Raw genomic sequence first — 19,950 nt, 5'->3', positions numbered from 1 at the left:
AATTAATGAAGACAAAACACAGAGGAATATATACAGTCAAAAAAGCTGTAAGTATCCAGCATTAATCATCATCAAGTTCAGAATAATTTTTGCCACTTTGCTGTAAGAATAAAATAATTTCAGATTTCAAATTGACAAACCGTTCCAGCACTTTTCCTTTGCTTAGCTCCTGACAACAGCACACTAAACACAAATGTTCCAAACTCTCAAGTATCCTATACCTCTTGAGGAAACTAAAAATTGTTGTACCACATGAGTACCTATTAACAGTTTCCTTAGCAATGTTCCACAGTCACATCAGCTACGGGCTGCTACAGTGGGACCGTTCTGCAGGCTGCAAGAATTTGCTTTTGTTACAAAAGAAAGCAATGGGGATCATTACGTCAGGCAAAAATACTGACCGTTTTTTTCCATATTAGGAATTCTGACTGTTTTCAGCCAGTATATTCTCAACTGCCTTTTTCACACAAAGCCAGATCATAAGATGTACAGAAAGAGAAATGAAGTTCAACAATACAGTACTCGCTATAAAAACAGTACAGACAAACCAAGATATTGATTAACTAAGATGCAGAACAAGATGATAATGGTGGCCCCAAAATTATTTTATGCTCTACCCAAGGAAACTCAGTCATTACCAGTCAAACAATTTAGGACTAAAATTCTGTGTATACTAAAAAAGTAATCTTTGTACAGTACAGAGAAATACTTTTCTGGTGACATAACACTGTCTACTTGAACTGCAGCTCAGTGCCAATGAAAACATCAGCAACTCTGCTACTTTATTAAATGACTGTCTTATTATTGTAATGTATGTTGTAATCTTGTTCTTAAATATAAGTCTTATAGTACTGATTTTAGTATCATAGTTTAAACTGCAATTATTTCATTAATTTTAATACGGTAATATTATTCCGAAATTGATGCTGTCTGTCCAGTCATGGCTGGTTAATGACAAAGAAATGGTAATAACAGTCTATTTACAGACCACCAATATGTACAATGATGCCACTTGCTAACAAAATTTTGATATTGTTATGTTTTATACTATTATGTACAGCATTTAACATGTAGTGAATTTTTATCTGCCACCAACAAAGTCTAACTGACTCCAACAATTTATGACACACAAAATATTCTTGATTCCATATCATATGCAAAGAATAAGTCTTGGTCATTTTTTTAAGGTGCATGTTGATTATTGAGGACAGTTTGTTTTGCTCTTGGCAGCACACTATATTTGAATATGTATTATAGAACAATAATTCTGCTGGCCTTCTTCTAAGTAGAAGTGATCTGAGCACATTATCCATAAATGTCTGTTTTAGGGCTGTATTGTGGAATACTGCTGAGAATGGAACTAAGACAAAAAGAATCTAACAAGGGAGCCATGAATCTTGACCAATCATTTAGTCCATACTAAACACATGCCACATTCTTGTTCTAGTTTAATTAGAGACAGTGTACTCATTTATGTTTTCACTTATTTAATGTTATTGTCAACATGAAATCAAACCATGGAAAGTCCAGGTTGGAATATTAACATTATCATGAAAAGGGTAGATTGCTACTTAGCATAAATATGACATACTGAGTTGTAGATAGTTACAACAGAAAGACTGTTATACATATTGAGCTTTTGGCCAAAGACTTCTTCAGAAAAGAAAACATGTGCACATCCACACAAGCAAAGCCAACTCACATCCACAAGATTGCTATCCCTGCCTAATGAGCTAGAATGCATTCCGGCAGTCATGGCCAGAGATAGTAGTCCCGTGAACAAGAGGCATGCCTTCTTTTGTGGATGTGTGTGTGTTTCCTTTCTGAAGAAGGCTTTGGCCAAAAGCCCAATGTATAACAGTCTTTCTGTTGTGCCTGACTGCAACTCAACGTATCAACACAAACTCAAAATCAATAATTTAATATCCACATAAACTATATTTCAACTCTTACCAGTACCTATTGTGGTTTTCTTTAACTTTTATATCACTTTTAGTGTGTCTGTCTGAATAATAGTTGGATTTTGCAAATGAAACAGAAACAATCAATTATTGATAAAATTATTTAAATCTACTCACCAAGCAGCAGCAGAACACACAAGCTTGCCAGTCACAACAGTCTTTTATGTGTGTGTTTTGCTGCTGCTTGGTGAGTAGACTTTTTATCTATCAAACTAAAAAAATGAAACAAAGTATGTTTCAGTAATCTCACACTTCCCTTTCAACACAGTAGATATTTAACAGTTTAATTATTGATGTCAAAGATGGGTTTGCAGTTTTAAGGATTCAAACATAAACAATCAGATTAAATTAGAGGTAGGCTGTCTTTAACATTTTCTATTTACATGTTATTCTGTGCTGCACAGAAATAAATGTAATGTAAGTTCAGTCCCTTTTCACACCTTTCTTTGTCCCTCCACTTTTCACTTTTGTACTTTTGCCACATACAAGTCTTAATACTGTCCTAATTGGGAACACAGCTACAAAAATCACTGCAACCACAGCCAACAACACCACAGCAATGACATCTAGTAGCAGATATTGGTACCATGTCAGATCCAGAGCTGCAGACCTCATGTGGGGAGCACCTTTGTGCCTAATGACATACTCTGTCCAGTATATAGCCTCTTCCATTGGAGGCCTTGGTCTGTCTCTGAAAAGTTTTGACAAAAATTTTGCCTTCTCCTTGTACCTGTAAGCAGAAGTATAGTGTCAAAATAAAGTACTTAATACATCACAAATTAGTCTAAAAGTGCATATTAAAATTCATAAAATAAATGACCACTGGCACATATCATGTTCTCTCAACTGAATGAGCATTCTGGAAAAAGTATTGGTAAATACAAAGGCTGAAAATGACATTCACATTGATAAAAAGGCAGAAAGATAGCAAATTTTCATGTACACAATTCATGCAGACAGCCTCTGATTGAAACTAGAGATACTCAAAAATTGGCAGGAAAATTAGGTTCATCCAGTTGTAATTCAGCTAAGGCAGAAAATCAGTTGTGGTTATTGCATCAGAATATCCGAGGACTAAGGGGTAAGCTTAATGAGTTCCTTTATTTGTGTTGAAGAACTAGAGTTGAGGAAACCAGTTGATATAATCTGCCTCCCTGAACATCATGTGACTACTGGTATAGATACGTTAAATATTACAGGATTCAAGTTAGCTTCTTGCTTCTGTAGAGAAAATATGGAGAAAGGAGGAGTTGCAATACTTATCAGAAACTATTTTGATTTTAAGAATATTGATATTATTAAATTTTGCTCAGAGCAGCTTAGAAGCTTGTGCAACGGAAGTGGTATTTCATAAGTCCCTTTTAACAGTAGGTATATACAGATCATCTTCGAGGAAATTTTAACCTCTTCATAAAAAAATCTGCAAGCTCTGCTGTCCCATCTCATGCCAAAAAAAAAAAAAAAGGAAATAGTGGTTGCTGGTGATTTTGATGTGGATTTATTGAAAAGCTCTGTCAGTGAACAATTATTGCAGTCAGTAACACTATCATTCAATTTAGTTCCTACTGTGAACTTTGCTACTTGGGTATGTAAATGCTCTGAGACTGCTATTGATAATATCTTTGTAAACAAATCTAGGGAAAAAAAGTCGTATCACAAAACCAATAGTAAATGGGCTATCTGACCACAACATGCAACACCTTGTGTTAAATGTTGAAACTTGTCAGGATAAATCTGAGTACATGAAGGTTTTTGATTGATTGATTGATTAATTTCTTTATTAATCCATGTAACAATTTACATTGTGTGGATTTCGTCAGCAAAATCATATACAATACAATATACCTACAATTATACACATAAAATTAGTATTTACACACATTTTTGAGGTATCTTAAATTAGTTTTATATCCTTGTGTAATTTGTAATTTTCTTATAGTACTGTACAATTTTTGATTACATATCATAATTATTTCCTCATGTATTACAATGCAGGCTACTTTAATTACACTACATGTTTTAATTCAGATAGTCCGTTACTGCGTAATAACTTTTATTTAATAAAAAAAAATTTAGTTTTGTTTTGAACTGTCCGATTGTGTCAATATCTCTTATTTTTTGGGGTAATTTATTATATAATTTAACAGCATTGTACAACAAGCTCTGCTGAGTTTTAACTTTATTTTTCCTCTCTAGATGCAGATTGAATTGGTTTCTAGTTTCATAGCTGTGTACTAATGAATTTTTCATATAGCAGTCAATATTTTTTTTTACATACATAACACTTTGAAAAATGTATTCACAGGGGACAGTTAGGATTTCCAACTTTTGGAAATTTTCAAGGCAGTGAGCCCTACTGCCACTCTTGGTTATTATACGAATTGCTCTTTTTTGTAATTTGAAAACTATTTGAATATTTTTACTGTTGACTCCCCAAAATATTATTCCATAGGTAATAACAGAGTGGATATAAGAAAAATATACAGATCTGACACATGTAGTATCACAAACTGCAGTCAGAATTCTCAGAGCATAGCATGCTGTAGCGATTCTGTTACTAAGTATTTTAATATGTTCTTCCCACTTTAACTGACTGTCAACATGCATACCAAGAAATTTTGTGTAGTCTATACATTCTATAGTTTCATTGTTTAACTTAAAGTTGTTAAAGTGTGGTTTTTTGCAGACATAGAAGTTAACAGCAGTTGTTTTTTTAAGATTTAGTGTTAGTTTATTATTGGATGCCCACTCACGTACACTGTTTAGTGTTTGTTCGGCTTTTTCTTTTAGTGCATCTGGTAATTTGTCACTGATTAGAACATTTGAGTCATCTGCAAACAATATTGTTTGTCCATGCTTGATGCTCTGTGAGAAGTCGTTTATGTAAATGAGGAATAGTACTGGGCCAAGGACACTACCCTGTGGGACACCTATATTTACATAATTTGGGTCTGAAGTATACTTTACAATATAGTTTGAGCAACTTGAAATATGTGAGATTTCAGTTATCTGTCTTCTATTTTTTAGGTATGACTGGAACCACTTTTTCACAAGTCCCCTAATTCCAAGTTCATCTAACTTATTTAACAATATGTTGTGGTCTACTGTGTCAAACGCTTTAGTTAGATCAAGAAATATACCTGTTGCGTAGTTCCCTTTATCTAATGCTTCTAGAATGTGTTTTGTGAGGTGTGCTGTTGCTGATTCTGTGCTTTTCCCTGATCGAAATCCAAACTGGTCAACAGACAGTAAGTTGTATTTACTTAAATAATTGAATAGCCTATCTTTCATAATAGTTTCTAATATTTTTGCAAAGCATGATAGTAGAGAAATTGGCCTATAATTTTCAATTATTCCTGCATCACCTTTTTTGAAGAGAGGTAGTAATTTCGCATATTTTAAATAGTCTGGAAAGTATCCCTGCTTGAAAGATTGATTCATAATATCAACTAAAAGTGGAAGTAGGCTCTTGATACAGTCCTTAATTATAAAAATGGGGACTTCATCCAGATCAGCTGAGTTTTTGTTTTTCAGTTTGCTGACTGCTTGATAGACTTCTTCCTGTGTTGTAGGGAATAACACCATTGAGTGTGATACACCATTATTTGGCTTTTTGACCTGAGGGGCTGTTAGAAAATTTTCCTGTAATTTTATTCCTATGCTACTAAAATAATCATTTATATAGTTTGCCAAATATATTGGGTCTTTTATTAAAGTCCCTTCCTCTTTGATTTTCAAGTTTGACAGATTCATTTTCCTGGTACCAGTTTCCTGCTTTACAATCTTCCATACTGCCTTATTTTTGTTTTCAGCAGAGTGCACTATTTTGGAGTTATGAGCTCTCTTTGCTGCAAACAATATTTTCCTATATGTTTTCCTATATCTTTTATAAAAGACTGAGAAAGCAGGATTAGTTTGGCTGTGTTTAATGGAGCTCAGGTACTTTAGTGTTTCAGATGATTTTTTGATTCCTTTTGTGACCCACTTGCTTTTTCCTGCTGTTGGTAATGGACATAATACTTTAGGAAATGTTTCTTCAAAATTTAATTTAAACAATGTCATGAAATTTTTGAATTTTTCATTTGCATCTACCACTGAGTATACTGAGTCCCATGTTTGTCCTGCTATCTGTTTGGCAAACTCATGTCTATTTTTTTTTAGAAAAAATTCGTCTGTAAATATGCATTTTCTTTGTTTCTTTTGGAGCCACTTTTATATTAATGATTTGAGCTGAGTGATCAGATAATCCTAGCTCTGCTACTAATAAATAAGTCAAAAATTGAGAATTTCGGGAAATTGCTCAAATACATGAATTGGATAGATGCTTACAGTACTTCTGACTCAAATGGAAAATACAAAGCATTCATTAATAAAGTTACCTCCACTTTTCAAAACTGTTTTGCCCTAAAGGTAAATCACACAGAAGTCAAAAAATAAACCATGGATTACACAAGGAATAAAGATATGATGTTGGATGAAAAGGAGACTGTACCTACTATCCAGAAACAGCTCTGATTTTAGCATTGTATTGCATTACAAAGAATACTGCAAAATATTGAAGCAAGTAATCCAGAAATTGAAGCAGCCTTATTAAGAGAAAAAGATAATTACATCGGGCAACAAAATAAAAACTGTATGAGATATAGCAAAGAAAGAAACAAGTGGGGCCAAAAAGGAAGAGGAACAGATAGCTCTAAAAATAAATGAGACCCTGGCAAGAAGTGGATGTAGTGTTGCATTTCTGTTACTGACAGCTTGGGGTTATCACATTTGGTGAACAGTGCAATGGAGTATCTGAGACCAGCCTTTAAAAATAACTTCAGTAAAATGGGAAGGACACTCACATCTCTGAAAGAAGTAGCATCCATCATAAAATCCTTAAAATCTAAAAATTTCAGTGGGTATGATTCAACAAAGTTAATCAAAGAGTGCTCATGCAAGTTGAGTTGTATCTTAACTTATTTGTGTAATCAATCTCTTATCAGTGGAACATTTCCAGACTGGCTAAAATGTGCCAAAGTTAAGCCTCTTTACAAGAAGAGGGATAAAGAAATACCATCACACTATAGACCAAATTTCACTTTTGCTGGCTTTCTCAAAAATATTTGAAAAGCTTGTGTTCAAGTGTCTCCATAAGCATTTGACTGCAAATAATGTATTGTCCAAGTCACAGTTCGGATTTCTTAAGGGTTCTGATGTAGAGAAAGCTATTTACACTAACGTGAGAATGTACTTAATTCATTAGATAATAAATTAGAAGCTACTGGAATTTTCTGTGACCTGTCAAAACCATTTGACTGAGTGAACCACAGCATTCTCTTAAGTAAATTAGAATATTATGATGTCACCGGCAATGCTGCGAAATGGTTTGAGTCTTATCCATCTAACAGGAAACAAAGGGTGTTTGAAATATCTGTGCAGTAAGCAGTCAATCTTCATCTGACTGGGAATTAATTAAATATGGTGTTCCTCAGAGTTTCATCTTGGGTCCATTGCTTTTTCTTGTGTACATGAATGACATCATTGTTTTGTTTGCAGAACATTACAATAAGTAGCAAGTCAAGTACAGATTTAGAAATAGCTGCTAATCAAATTTTCACTGACATTAATAAGTGGTTTAAAGCTAATTCACTGTCATTAAACTTTGAAAAGACCCACCATATGCAGCTGAGAACCTGTAAGAGATTTCCTTCCAGCATGTGTATAACATATGAAGACATGCAGATCAAAGAGGGTGATAGTGTTACATTTCTGGGATTACAACTCGATAATAAATTCAGTTGGGAAGGGCATACCACAGAATTGCTTAAGCGCCTAAACAAGTCTGTATTTGCCGTGAGAATGATGTCAGATGTAGGAGATATAAATATTAAAAAAAACTTGCATACTTTGCTTACTTTCATTCTATTACATCATATAGGATCATATTCTGGGGCAACTCATCAAACTGAGCAAAAGTTTTTAGGGTGCAAAAGCATGTGATAAGAATCATTTGTGGTGTAAATTCAAGAACATCATGTAGAAACTTGTTCAAGGAACTTTGTATTCTAACCACTCAGTATGTATATTTGTTAATGAAATTTGTTGCAAGTAATATATCTCTGTTTCCAACTAATAGCTCAATACATACTATCAATACTAGGAATAAGAACAATATACATAAAGACCTAAAATCACTTACCTTGGTCCATAAAGGGGTCCAATATTCAGGAACACATATTTTCAATAAATTGCCAGCAATCATTAAAAACTTGGTTTCAGATAAAGCGCAGTTTAAACAGAGTTTGAAGGACGTTTTGATAGGCAACTCCTTCTACTCCATAGATGAATATCTTAACAGAGACTGTTAAGCCGGCTTAAGTAAAAATGCCTGTTAGATTTCAGTTTTGACAGCACTTGGTCACAACAGTGAAGGTTAGGTATTTCTGTGTTTGATAAATTTATTAATAGTGCATAACAGTGTTTCATTCTGACAGCATGTTAGTTCTATAACTACTAGCTGTTCCAGTGTACTGCATTGTATTCACCTATTTCGACAATCTCCTGACAAATGATCAGGGTATTATGTATTATATTCAAGTGTTTTATGTTTTATGTTATACATTCTGACATGTTCCACACCCACAAGGATCATCTAATTTTTTGGGTCTACATAACGAAAACTAAATCTAATCTAATCCTGGGAGATACCAAGAGAGACGTGTCACTAATGAACCAAATATGTTCACCCATGTAAAATTCTGGCCAGAGCTGGTGGTCATGTTTGTGTGAGGTTTGCCTGCTTGTGTCAATGCATGTGTGTGTGTTTTCCTTTCTTTTCTGAAGAAGGCTTTGGTCAAAAGCTCAGTGTGTAACAGTCTTTTGTTGTGCGTGTCTGCAACTCACATGTCATAGCAGTCTATCCTTTTAATAATTGTTGATATTCCACCTGAAATTTCCATTGTTTAAATACCAATCTAGCTTCCAAAGAATTAAGTACTTTTCAAAATAACAGTTTGTTCCTAATACCATCTATAAGTAGTTGAACATCACCCAGAGTAGTCAGTCTGTGGCTCTTTACAGTCATAAGGCCAGCAAATACATTTTTAGGCACACGGCATCACACAACATTACTGAAGGACTCTTTCACATTTTGGGTCTTCCCACATAAACACTTCTTTAGTAGCTCAGGATTTGCCAAATCTCTGTAAATAGATTTGATTGTCCCCGTTACTGCCAAAGGAAGAGAATGTTTATGTGTAAATTCATGCAGGGTGCCAGAAAATTCAGCTTGCCTATATTTACACCAAGTATTTGGTGGAAGTGGACACAAAGCATGACATGGCTTTTCATCGGTTAATATTTGATGAAAGAAAGTGCTCCACACAGCTCTTTTCATCTTCTCTAAATTGTCACAGTTATCTCTAATGGCCTTCCCATAATATTTCTGTAATCCAACAATTACTTTGTCTGTTAGTCTCCCAGCAGATTTTATTGTCTTGCCATCAGTTTTGTGTTACCCAGCTTGGTTTTTAGGTTATGCAGACGTGTTCCCATCCTTTTCTTGTCATGTCCTACACAAAACTAAGCAATTCACAGCTTTCTAGACTAAGTAGTTCCCAAGATATGACTGCTCAACTGTGGCAGTATATGCGTAGCCGTGAAATTTGACAGTCACACATCAAAATTCAAAATATTATTTGAAGGTCTCACAATTGTCTGATTTTAATGTATTATATACCAAAATGTTCAGGAAAGTCCAAAGTACATTATGGAGTAGAAACATTCAATGTCCCCTTAACTACTACAGTGTGATCTTCTTCCATAACAATCTGCCATGGAGGACTGTGCTAAATTTGAACTGTATTGACTTTGTACAAATCTGAATTTTTTATGAAACTTGCTGGCAGATTAAAACTGTGTTCCGGACCGAGACTCAAACTTGGGACCTTTGCCTTTTGCAGGTAAGTGCTCTACCAACTGAGCTACCCAAGCATGACTCACACCCCGTCCTCACAGCTTTACTACTGCCAGTACCTCATCTCCTACCTTCCAAACTTTACAGAAGCTCTCCTGCTGTGAGGACGGGGCGTGAGTCGTGTTTGGGTAGCTCAGTTGGTAGAGCACTTGCCCGCAAAAGGCATAAGTCCCGAGTTCGAGTCTCGGTCCGGCACACAGTTTTAATCTGCCACGAAGTTTCATATCAGCGCACACTCCGCTGCAGAGAGAAAATCTCATCCTGAATTGTTTAGATTGTGCTACTTATCCATTGTCATTGTGGCTTTGAGCCTGTAAAATTATGCTAATGATTGTTTCTAGTGTAATAACTGGTCACTGTAGTTATCAGGTATACTTTTTATCAAGTATACTTTGCATGGAATAAAAGATGTGTTTTAATATCGACTAAAATGTGCTGTCACATATATTTTTGAACAAACAGTAGTCCACACCTATGTGAACTTTCAGCTTCGAGGTGATCAACAATAGTTGGTACAAAGGAGAGGCTATGAATTACAGGTATATTCTGTCACAAGATCAAGTAGTTACCACTGTTAACTGAGTAAGACATTAAATGCTTCTGACTTGTTCTCAAGTGACATGTATCAGTTATAAATGTATTACTGTTTTGTTGTAAATATATTCCTAAGTGTATGTGCTCTGGGACTGACTTAAAGTGTTCTTTTATTGCTGGTGAGTGATTAACATACAGCAATAAAATTAGTTATAATAAAAGTAATCAATAATCACATTAGGACTCCTAAATTAATTAAAAAATCAAGCTGAAAATTGGTATGTTTAAACATTAAAGCATATCTTAATGGCAGAAGTAATTAGAATAAATGTTGCTTTCCAGTTTCATTCAGTAATCATACCTTGGGTTTTCTAAAATTTCTGTTAGTGCCCATTGCAGTGAGTCTGTGGTAACATTTGCAAAATCAAGTTTTACAGCATATCCTGCATTTCTTGCACGATTTGCATTAAGTGACTGGTCTCCAAAAATTGGAATAGCAATTAAAGGGACTCCATGATGTAATGCCTCCAAAGTGCTATGCAGTCCTCCATGTGTGATAAACAGTTTTACATTCTTGTGAGCTGTAACAGAATGAGAAGTAACAGAAGTAATCTCAATGTGAAGAAACACCCCAATAAAATGAAATATTTTTAATTATACCAAAAGAAAAGTACTCATGACTAAACTAAAAAAGTTATGAGACAGAACTGCTGTCCATTACTTACATTCTGGACAACTATACAGTACTGGCAATAGACTCATATAAAAGCATACACACTACTCTAGCTTTAATGGCTGTCTCCATGGGAAAGAGAAAAGAGAAAGGGATAGACTGTGGGAGATTATTGTTGGAAAGGTTTTGCATAATTACATTTACATGTGTAAGCAGTTCATGTTTAGTTTATGCCCTCTTTCTTACTACTAGTGTGTAGCATTTATTTATGTGAGTGCAGCTTTTTATATTTGTCTTCTTTGCGGTAGTAGTATTCATTGTATTGTATTTGTTGCATGTGAAAAGTCAGCCATTGTCAAGAAAACCAGTTATTTTAATTAATAAAATAAGTTCATAATCAGCTTTATTAATCTCTGTTGGCAACCTCCTCTACCCGTGCCCAGGCATCGCTCAGTTTACGTGAGGAAAGTTGTTATTTCATATAAACTTTCAGTATCCCAACTGTGACATGTTCAGGTGAAAAGAAGAGAGAAGAAATCTGCAATGGCTGAAGAAGTGTCTTCAAAATTCATCTCAAAGCTGGATGCAGAAAATTATTGTTGTGGACTGGCAAGACAGCCAATCCACAGTGACGGGTAGCCGAAAGGCACGCGTTTAAGCTCACGCAGGCTGGCGTGAGGTCTGGAACTGGACAAGGTAATTAATATAGCCAATAACGTACGTAGCTGCTGGAATACTTAACTTTAATCCACAATTGGTGAATGTCGGTCTGACGGTACATGCATCACAAGATAAATAGCAAATGATGATGGTGCCTTGCTAGGTCATAGCAAATGACGTAGCTGAAGGCTATGCTAACTATCGTCTCGGCAAATGAGAGCGTAATTTGTCAGTGAACCATCACTAGCAAAGTCGGCTGTACAACTGGGGCGAGTGCTAGGAAGTCTCTCTAGACTAGACCTGCCGTGTGGCGGCGCTCGGTCTGCAATCACTGACAGTGGCGACACGCGGGTCCGACGTATACTAGCGGACCGCGGCCGATTTAAAGGCTACCACCTAGCAAGTGTGGTGTCTCATGGTGACACCACAATTATGTCATGGAAATTACAGATAACTGCAATCTTAAAGGCTTACGGAATTCTTGATGTTGTAATAGGGACTCGATGTCAACCTAATGAAGATGATGATGCCACCTTGAAAGCATGGACAAAAAAAATGCAAAAGGTATGTTTTTGATTTCCACATCAGTAGATGGTACACAAATGCAAAGTCTGTTGGTTTGTGAGACAGCCTACAAAATGTGGAACAAGTTGAGATCACTATATGAGCAACAGCCAGAAGCCAGCAAACTAACAATAACTCAACGTTTTCATGAATATCAGATGAATGCAAATGATTCTGTAGTTGTTCAGTAGTTAAAGTTGAAAATCTAGCATTACAACTCAGAAATGTTGGAGAAAAGGTTTCAGATGTAGCTGTAATGACATTTCGTCATTACCATCAAAATATAGTGCATTTAAAACAGCTTGGGATAGTGTGCCAGCTAGTCAACAAAATGTGGAAACTTTGACAGAATGTTTCTCCAAAGATGAGTCCCAGTTGAATATGAGTGATGAAGAAACTGGTGCATTTGCAGAGATGTCCATCAACAGACAAAAGGAAAAGGCAAGATATCCTGATAAAACCAAAAGTTCACAGGAACGAAAATCAAGATCAGATTATAATAAGACTCATATGAAATGTCTGATACCACCTTTATATGTATCATTCAGTCCTATTTGATAAAAAAAAAACTTGATATAAATTGCGAAGGCATGTGGAGTGTTCTGGAAGGACGTGCGTTGTCTTAATTATCGGTGGATTGTTGTCATCGATAAAATTATGTACATATACTAAATTAAGTAACTAATCAAGAAATTGAACTAATAAGTTCTTAACAATAAATAACTAGAGACTGCAGAGATGTTAGAATGAAAAATCAATGCTTCTAATTAAGAAAATGGTAACCTAAAAATCCATTAACAGAAGGCCGCAAAAAGCTTAAAAGTTATCATTCTGAACTTAAATTACAATAATGTCTCTCATATTATTTTAGTTAAATAATTAATCACAGTTGGATTTGTTACTAATATTCAGTGGTAGTACAGAGCTTGTTCTTTATCCGATTACATGCATAAACTGCATAAATAAGGCTTCAAATTCTGGAAATTGGAGTTAATTAGAAATGTAATTACAAAGAATATTAATTACAGAGGAAGACATAAAAGTAAATAACAAATGAAAATACATAACTTGCTAATAACTTTTAAGCTGTTTCTCAAGATAGTGAGGTCTTCTGTTACTGGATTTTTATATTACCATTTTGTTAATTAGAAGCATTGATTTTTCATGCTAACATTTGTGCAGTCTCTAGTTATTTATTGCTAAGGACTTATTACTTCAATTTCTTGATTAGTTACTTAATTTAGTATATGTACATAATTTTATCGATGACAACAATCCACCGATAATTACAACAATCCATGTCCTTCCAGAACATTCCACATGCCTTCGCAATCTGTATCAAGTTTTTTATCAAATAGAACAGAATTATATATATATATATATATATATATATATATATATATATATATATATATATATATATATATATATATATATCGAGCTGCCAGCGCTTTTGTTTGGTGAGTCTCATCGTCTTTGTTTGTATATATATATATATATATATATATATATATATATATATATACAAACAAAGACGATATATATATATATATATATATATATATATATATATATATATATATATGAGGGCAGTTCAATAAGTAATGCAACACATTTTTTTTCTCGGCCAATTTTGGTTGAAAAAACCGGAAATTTCTTGTGGAATATTTTCAAACATTCCCGCTTCGTCTCGTATAGTTTCATTGACTTCCGACAGGTGGCAGCACTGTAGGGAGCTGTTAAAATGGCGTCTGTAATGGATGTGCGTTGCAAACAACGGGCAGTGATCGAGTTTCTTTTGGCGGAAAACCAGGGCATCTCAGATATTCATAGGCGCTTGCAGAGTGTCTACGGTGATCTGGCAGTGGACAAAAGCACGGTGAGTCGTTGGGCAAAGCGTGTGTCATCATCGCCGCAAGGTCAAGCAAGACTGTCTGATCTCCCGCGTGCAGGCCAGCTGTGCACAGCTGTGACTCCTGCAATGGCGGAGCGTGCGAACACACTCGTTCGAGATGATCGACGGATCACCATCAAACAACTCAGTGCTCAACTTGACATCTCTGTTGGTAGTGCTGTCACAATTGTTCACCAGTTGGGATATTCAAAGGTTTGGGCAGAGATGTCAGTCGAGGCGGAAGTGCAGAGGCAAAGATGATGTTGAATAACAGGTGAGGTATGAGTGGTGGCAACTTGAAATTAGCGGAGATTGAGGCCTGGTGGGTAACGGGAAGAGAGGATATATTGAAGAGCAAGTTCCCATCTCCGGAGTTTGGATAGGTTGGTGTTGGTGGGAAGTATCCAGATAACCCCGACGGTGTAACACTGTGCCAAGATGTGCTGGCCGTGCACCAAGGCATGTTTAGCCACAGGGTGATCCTCATTACCAACAAACACTGTCTGCCTGTGTCCATTCATGCGAATGGACAGTTTGTTGCTGGTCATTCCCACATAGAATGCATCACAGTGTAGGCAGGTCAGTTGGTAAATCACGTGGGCGCTTTCACATGTGGCTCTGCCTTTGATCGTGTACACCTTCCGGCTTACAGGACTGGAGTAGGTGGTGGTGGGAGGGTGCATGGGACAGGTTTTAGACTGGGGGCAGTTACAAGGATAGGAGCCAGAGGGTAGGGAAGGTGGTTTGGGGATTTCATAGGGATGAACTAACAGGTTACGAAGGTTAGGCGGACGGCGGAAAGACACTCTTGGTGGAGTGGGGAGGATTTCATGAAGGATGGATCTCATTTCAGGGCAGGATTTGAGGAAGTCGTATCCCTGCTGGAGAACCACATTCAGAGTCTGGTCCAGTCCCGGAAAGTATCCTGTCACAAGTGGGGCACTTTTGTGGTTCTTCTGTGGGGGATTCTGGGTTTGAGGGGATGAGGAAGTGGCTCTGGTTATTTGCTTCTGTACCAGGTCAGGAGGGTAGTTGCGGGATGCAAAAGCTGTTGTCAGGTTGTTGGTGTAATGGTTCAGGGATTCCGGACTGGAGCAGATTCGTATGCCATGAAGACCTTGGCTGTAGGGAAGGGACCGTTTGATGTGGAATGGGTAGCAGCTGTCATAATGGAGGTACTGTTCCTTGTTGGTGGGTTTGATGTGGACGGACGTGTGAAGCTGGCCATTGGACAGATGGAGGTCAACTTCAAGGAAAGTGGCATGGGATTTGGACGTTGACCTCCACCAACCTATCCGAACTCCGGAGATGGGAACTTGCTCTTCAATATATCCTCTCTTCCCATTACCCACCAGGCCTCAATCTCCGCTAATTTCAAGTTGCCGCCACTCATACCTCACCTGTCATTCAACATCATCTTTGCCTCTGCACTTTCGCCTCGACTGACATCTCTGCCCAAACTCTTTTTCTTTAAATATGTCTGCTTGTGTCTGTATATGTGTAGATGGATATGTGTGTGTGTGCGAGTGTATAACCGTCCTTTTTTCCCCCTAAGGTAAGTCTTTCCGCTCCCGGGATTGGAATGACTCCTTACCCTCTCCCTTAAAACTCACTTCCTTTCGTCTTTCCCTCTCCTTCCCTCTTTCCTGATGAGGCAACAGTTTGTTGCGAAAGCTTGAATTTTGTGTGTATGTATGAGTCTGTTTGTGTTTCTATCGACCTGCCAGGGCTTTCGTATGGTAAGTCACATCATCTTTGTTTTTAAATATATTTTTCCCGTGTGGAATGTTTCCCTCTATTATATTGATGATGAGACTTACCAAACAAAAGCGCTGGCAGGTTGATAGACACACAAACATACACACAAAATTCAAGCTTTCGCAACAAACGGTTGCTTCATCAGGAAAGAGGGAAGGAGAGGGAAAGACGAAAGGATGTGGGTTTTAAGGGAGAGGGTAAGGAGTCATTCCAATCCCGGGAGTGGAAAGACTTACCTTAGGGGGAAAAAAGGACAGGTATACACTCGCACACACACACACATATCCATCCTTCCCTCTTTCCCGATGAAGCAACCGTTTGTTGCGAAAGCTTGAATTTTGTGTGTATGTTTGTATATATATATATATATATATATACACAAGGCCTTAGGAAGCACTGAATTGTTTAATAACCATCCGGACGCATAAAAAAAAAAAAAAAAAAAAAAAAAAAAAAAAAAAAAAAAAAAAAAAAAAAAAACAGGTGGTATCAGACATTTCATATGAGTCCTGGGGGAGGCTGTACCGTTATAACGTGTGTGCGCCAGTGTTGGTTGAATCAATTAGTGGTGCAAAGTTTTTTGTCCTATTCAAAGATGATGCAACTGGATACAGAGTTGTTTATTTCGTAAGACACAAATATGATGTCATCGATTAGTTTCACGAATTCGATAATCTTGTGTTGAAGTAGTTTGGTCAGAATGTCAAAACATTATGTGTGGACAGCGGCACTGAATGCATTAATTATGGTATGAACAGTTTGTGAGGAACTATGGAATTCAGTTAGAAACAACTGCTCCACATATGCCAGAACAGAACGGTCGTTCTGAGTGGGACAATTGCACAATTGTTGAAAGTGCACACACAATGTTGGAAGCCAAAAACCTTCTCAAGTTATTATGGGCAGAGGCTGTTAACACCGCTGTATACATATTAAATAGAGTTACAACAAAATGCATTTTGGGACAAACTCTGTATGTGTCGTGGAGTGCATGATAACCATATGTTGAACATCTTCGAGTGTTTGGGTCTGATGCCTTTGCTCACGTACCAAAAAAATTTTGCACCACGTTTGATGCCAAATCCAGAAAAGTTGTGCTTGTCGGTTATCAAGGAGATTCAACAAATTACCAACTCTATGATCCCGTGAGTCACAGAATGTTTGCATTGAGGGATGTCACATTCAATAAGGTTAGCAACAGCTCAGCGTCTGCACAACGAGAAGTTGATGACACATACTTAAACTTCAAGACTGATGAAGAACAAGATATTATGGACTGGCACAAGCAAGTTACTGGTGAACCAGCACAAAGCACAGGAAGAGATGGAAATAAGGCTAAACTGGAAACTGAAGAGCAACCTACCAAAGTGCGGTTGACGCAGCTATGAGATCGTTCTATCATGTACAAGCCAGCAAGATATGAAGCTGATTTTTACTCAGTATAATAATCCTTACTGCTTCATAGAAGCAACTTCTGATCCTGACTCAAAACACTGGAAAAAATTGAAGAAGAACTGGAAGTTCATGAAGACAATAAAACCTGGAAGATAGTTCCTAGAACTAATAGTCAGAGAGTTATTGACTCAGAATGGTTGTTCTAGGTTTTATTTGATACAGATGGTATGGTTATTTGGTACAAAGCATGGCTGTGTGCAAGAGGTTTCAAACAGGACTATGGTGTTAACTACAGTGAGACTTTTTCACCAGTGATACTATATGATTCACTCAGAGTTTTCTTGGTAATTGACACATATAATGATCTAGAGATGGTATTGTCTGATGTTCGCACAGCATTTCTGTATGAAAGCCTTCAAGAAGTTTACATGAATGTACCTGAGGGAGTGGTGGTTAAAATGGAGAAACCTGTAGTTTGCAAACTTGAAAAATCACTGTATGGACTTAAGTAAGCTCCTCAATGTTGGAACAAGAAATTTATAGACTTCCTTTCACATTATAGTTTTCAGGCAACTGATGCTGATCCATGTTTATTCAGTGGTGATGTTATCTTGTTAGCATTATTTGTAGATGATGGTCTTATTGCATCAAAGTCAATTGAAGGAATTCATATAGTTGTTACATCACTAAAAGAAGTCTTTCAAATCACTGGTGGTGTAGGTCATTGGTTTGTTGGAGTGGAAATTGAGTGAGATCATGTGGGAAAGAAAATGTTAATATGTCAACACCAGTATACAAGAAGAATAACTGAGAAATTTGGAATATCTGAAGCAAAAGTGTTTCTGCTAATCCACATGTGAGTCTGTTACCTAATGATGAAGAGTTCAGTGATGAAAAAATACCATATTGTGAAGCGGTTGGATCTCTTATGTTTTTGTCAGTTATCTCTTGACCAGATATTTCATTTGCAGTGAACAGTGTGAGCAGATTTTTGCACAGCCTTACTAATGCACATTGGCAAGTAGTGAAAAAAATTTACAGGTACTTAACTGAAACAAGAGATTATGGTATAGAATACTCAAACAGCAGGAACAAAATGCAACTGGTTGGTGTATCTGATGCTGACTATGCAGGTGATCTTACATTGTGAAAGTCAACAACAGGATTTGTTTTCTTTTGGCTGGTGGTCCTGTAACCTGGACTTCTCAGAGGCAAAAGGTTGTTGCTCTAAGTACAACTGAATACGAATATTTAGCTGCTGCTTCTTCTAATAAGTATGCAATCTGATTGAGAAAATTACTAGGTGGTCTGGGAATCAAGTGTAAAGAACCAATTGCATTACAAATTGACAATCAGAGTGGAATCAAGTTGTCAAAAAATCCTGAATATCACAAAAGCACCAAACATATAGATATATGCCATCATTTGTTACATAAAAAAGTGCGGTGTAAAGAGACAGAAGTTGTTTAGGGGTGTACCAAAGAATAAATTGCTGATTTGTTGACCAAAGCATTAACCAAAGAAAAATTTGCACTAAAAGCTCAATGTTGTTAATTGGTAAATGCAATCACTTAAACAGTGGGAGTGTTGGAAAGGTTTTCCATAATTGCATTTGCATGTATTTGCAGTTCTTGTTCTGTTTATGCTCACTTTCTAACCACTAGTGTATAGAGTTTATCTATGCAAGTGCAGCTGTTTATCTTTGTCTTCTTTACAGTTGTAATATTCTCTTTATTGTGTTTGTCACATGTGAAAAGTTAGCCATTATAAAGAAATCCGGTTATTTTAATTAATAAAATCAGTTCATACTCAGCTTTATTAAACTCTCTAGGCAAACCTCCACTATCTGTATCAGTTATAAAGGAGTAGCATCTCACTCAGACCCAGACCATTGTATAGATTTTTTGCTAAACTATTTTATGCTGATTATATACTGTGGTTTAACCAATACACAAGGTTATCTAGCTTTTTGTTGAGAATTTAATATTGGTTGCTAATTTTGAATTTTCTGTGTCACACAGATATTGTGCAAAACTGGTCTTGAAGTAAATACAATAATGGATGATAATTATGCAGATGAATTGGAGCAATGGTTATATCCTTCCAAATACAATAACTATCTTAATAATGATCATAAACATCCTTGTGTCATATTCTACTAATATTTATTTCAGACTTAAATAATGTATGTTTTTGTAGCAACATTGAGGTGATAAAAATTTGTCAAACAATAGCTGATGAACCAATAAATCAATCACCAGATCACAAAAGTTTATTAAATTTTTCAGTGTGATCCTGATGCAATGCAGAGAAAAGAGAAACGTTTCATTTTTTAAGTGAAGTTTAAAGTAATGACAATTGCAATTAGGTCATATTAAAAGGGAGATGCTATCTGCTGCAAAAACATAGGCACATAGATCTCACAACTAAAATAAACTGCAGGTTTTGTGGCTAATTGTTCACTGCACTGAATGGCACTTTTTTCTATTAAATGTGAAAATTATTCATTAAGTCTGGTGACGTTTAACTTCCAGTCTACATTGTACTGGATGAA

General features: G+C 36.3%; 1 protein-coding gene across 2 annotated transcripts in view; it reads right to left on the bottom strand.

Moving 5' to 3' along the window:
- Positions 1-2,304: 2,304 nt before the first annotated feature.
- Positions 2,305-19,950, bottom strand: part of LOC124711330 (UDP-glycosyltransferase UGT5-like) — a 105,717-nt gene continuing 88,071 nt past the window's right edge. For both annotated transcript variants that reach the window (XM_047241353.1, XM_047241352.1), the window contains 2 exons: positions 10,814-11,033; positions 2,305-2,691 (listed from right to left, as the gene is read on the bottom strand). In XM_047241353.1, coding sequence (XP_047097309.1) covers positions 2,385-2,691; positions 10,814-11,033 — 527 coding nt within the window. In that variant the 3' untranslated portion in view covers positions 2,305-2,384. The remainder of the gene's footprint in view (positions 2,692-10,813; positions 11,034-19,950) is intronic.

This window comes from Schistocerca piceifrons, chromosome 8 (genome assembly GCF_021461385.2).
Source record: "Schistocerca piceifrons isolate TAMUIC-IGC-003096 chromosome 8, iqSchPice1.1, whole genome shotgun sequence".
NCBI classification, from domain to species: domain Eukaryota; kingdom Metazoa; phylum Arthropoda; class Insecta; order Orthoptera; family Acrididae; genus Schistocerca; species Schistocerca piceifrons.
This window is presented reverse-complemented; position numbering and strand designations above follow the sequence as displayed.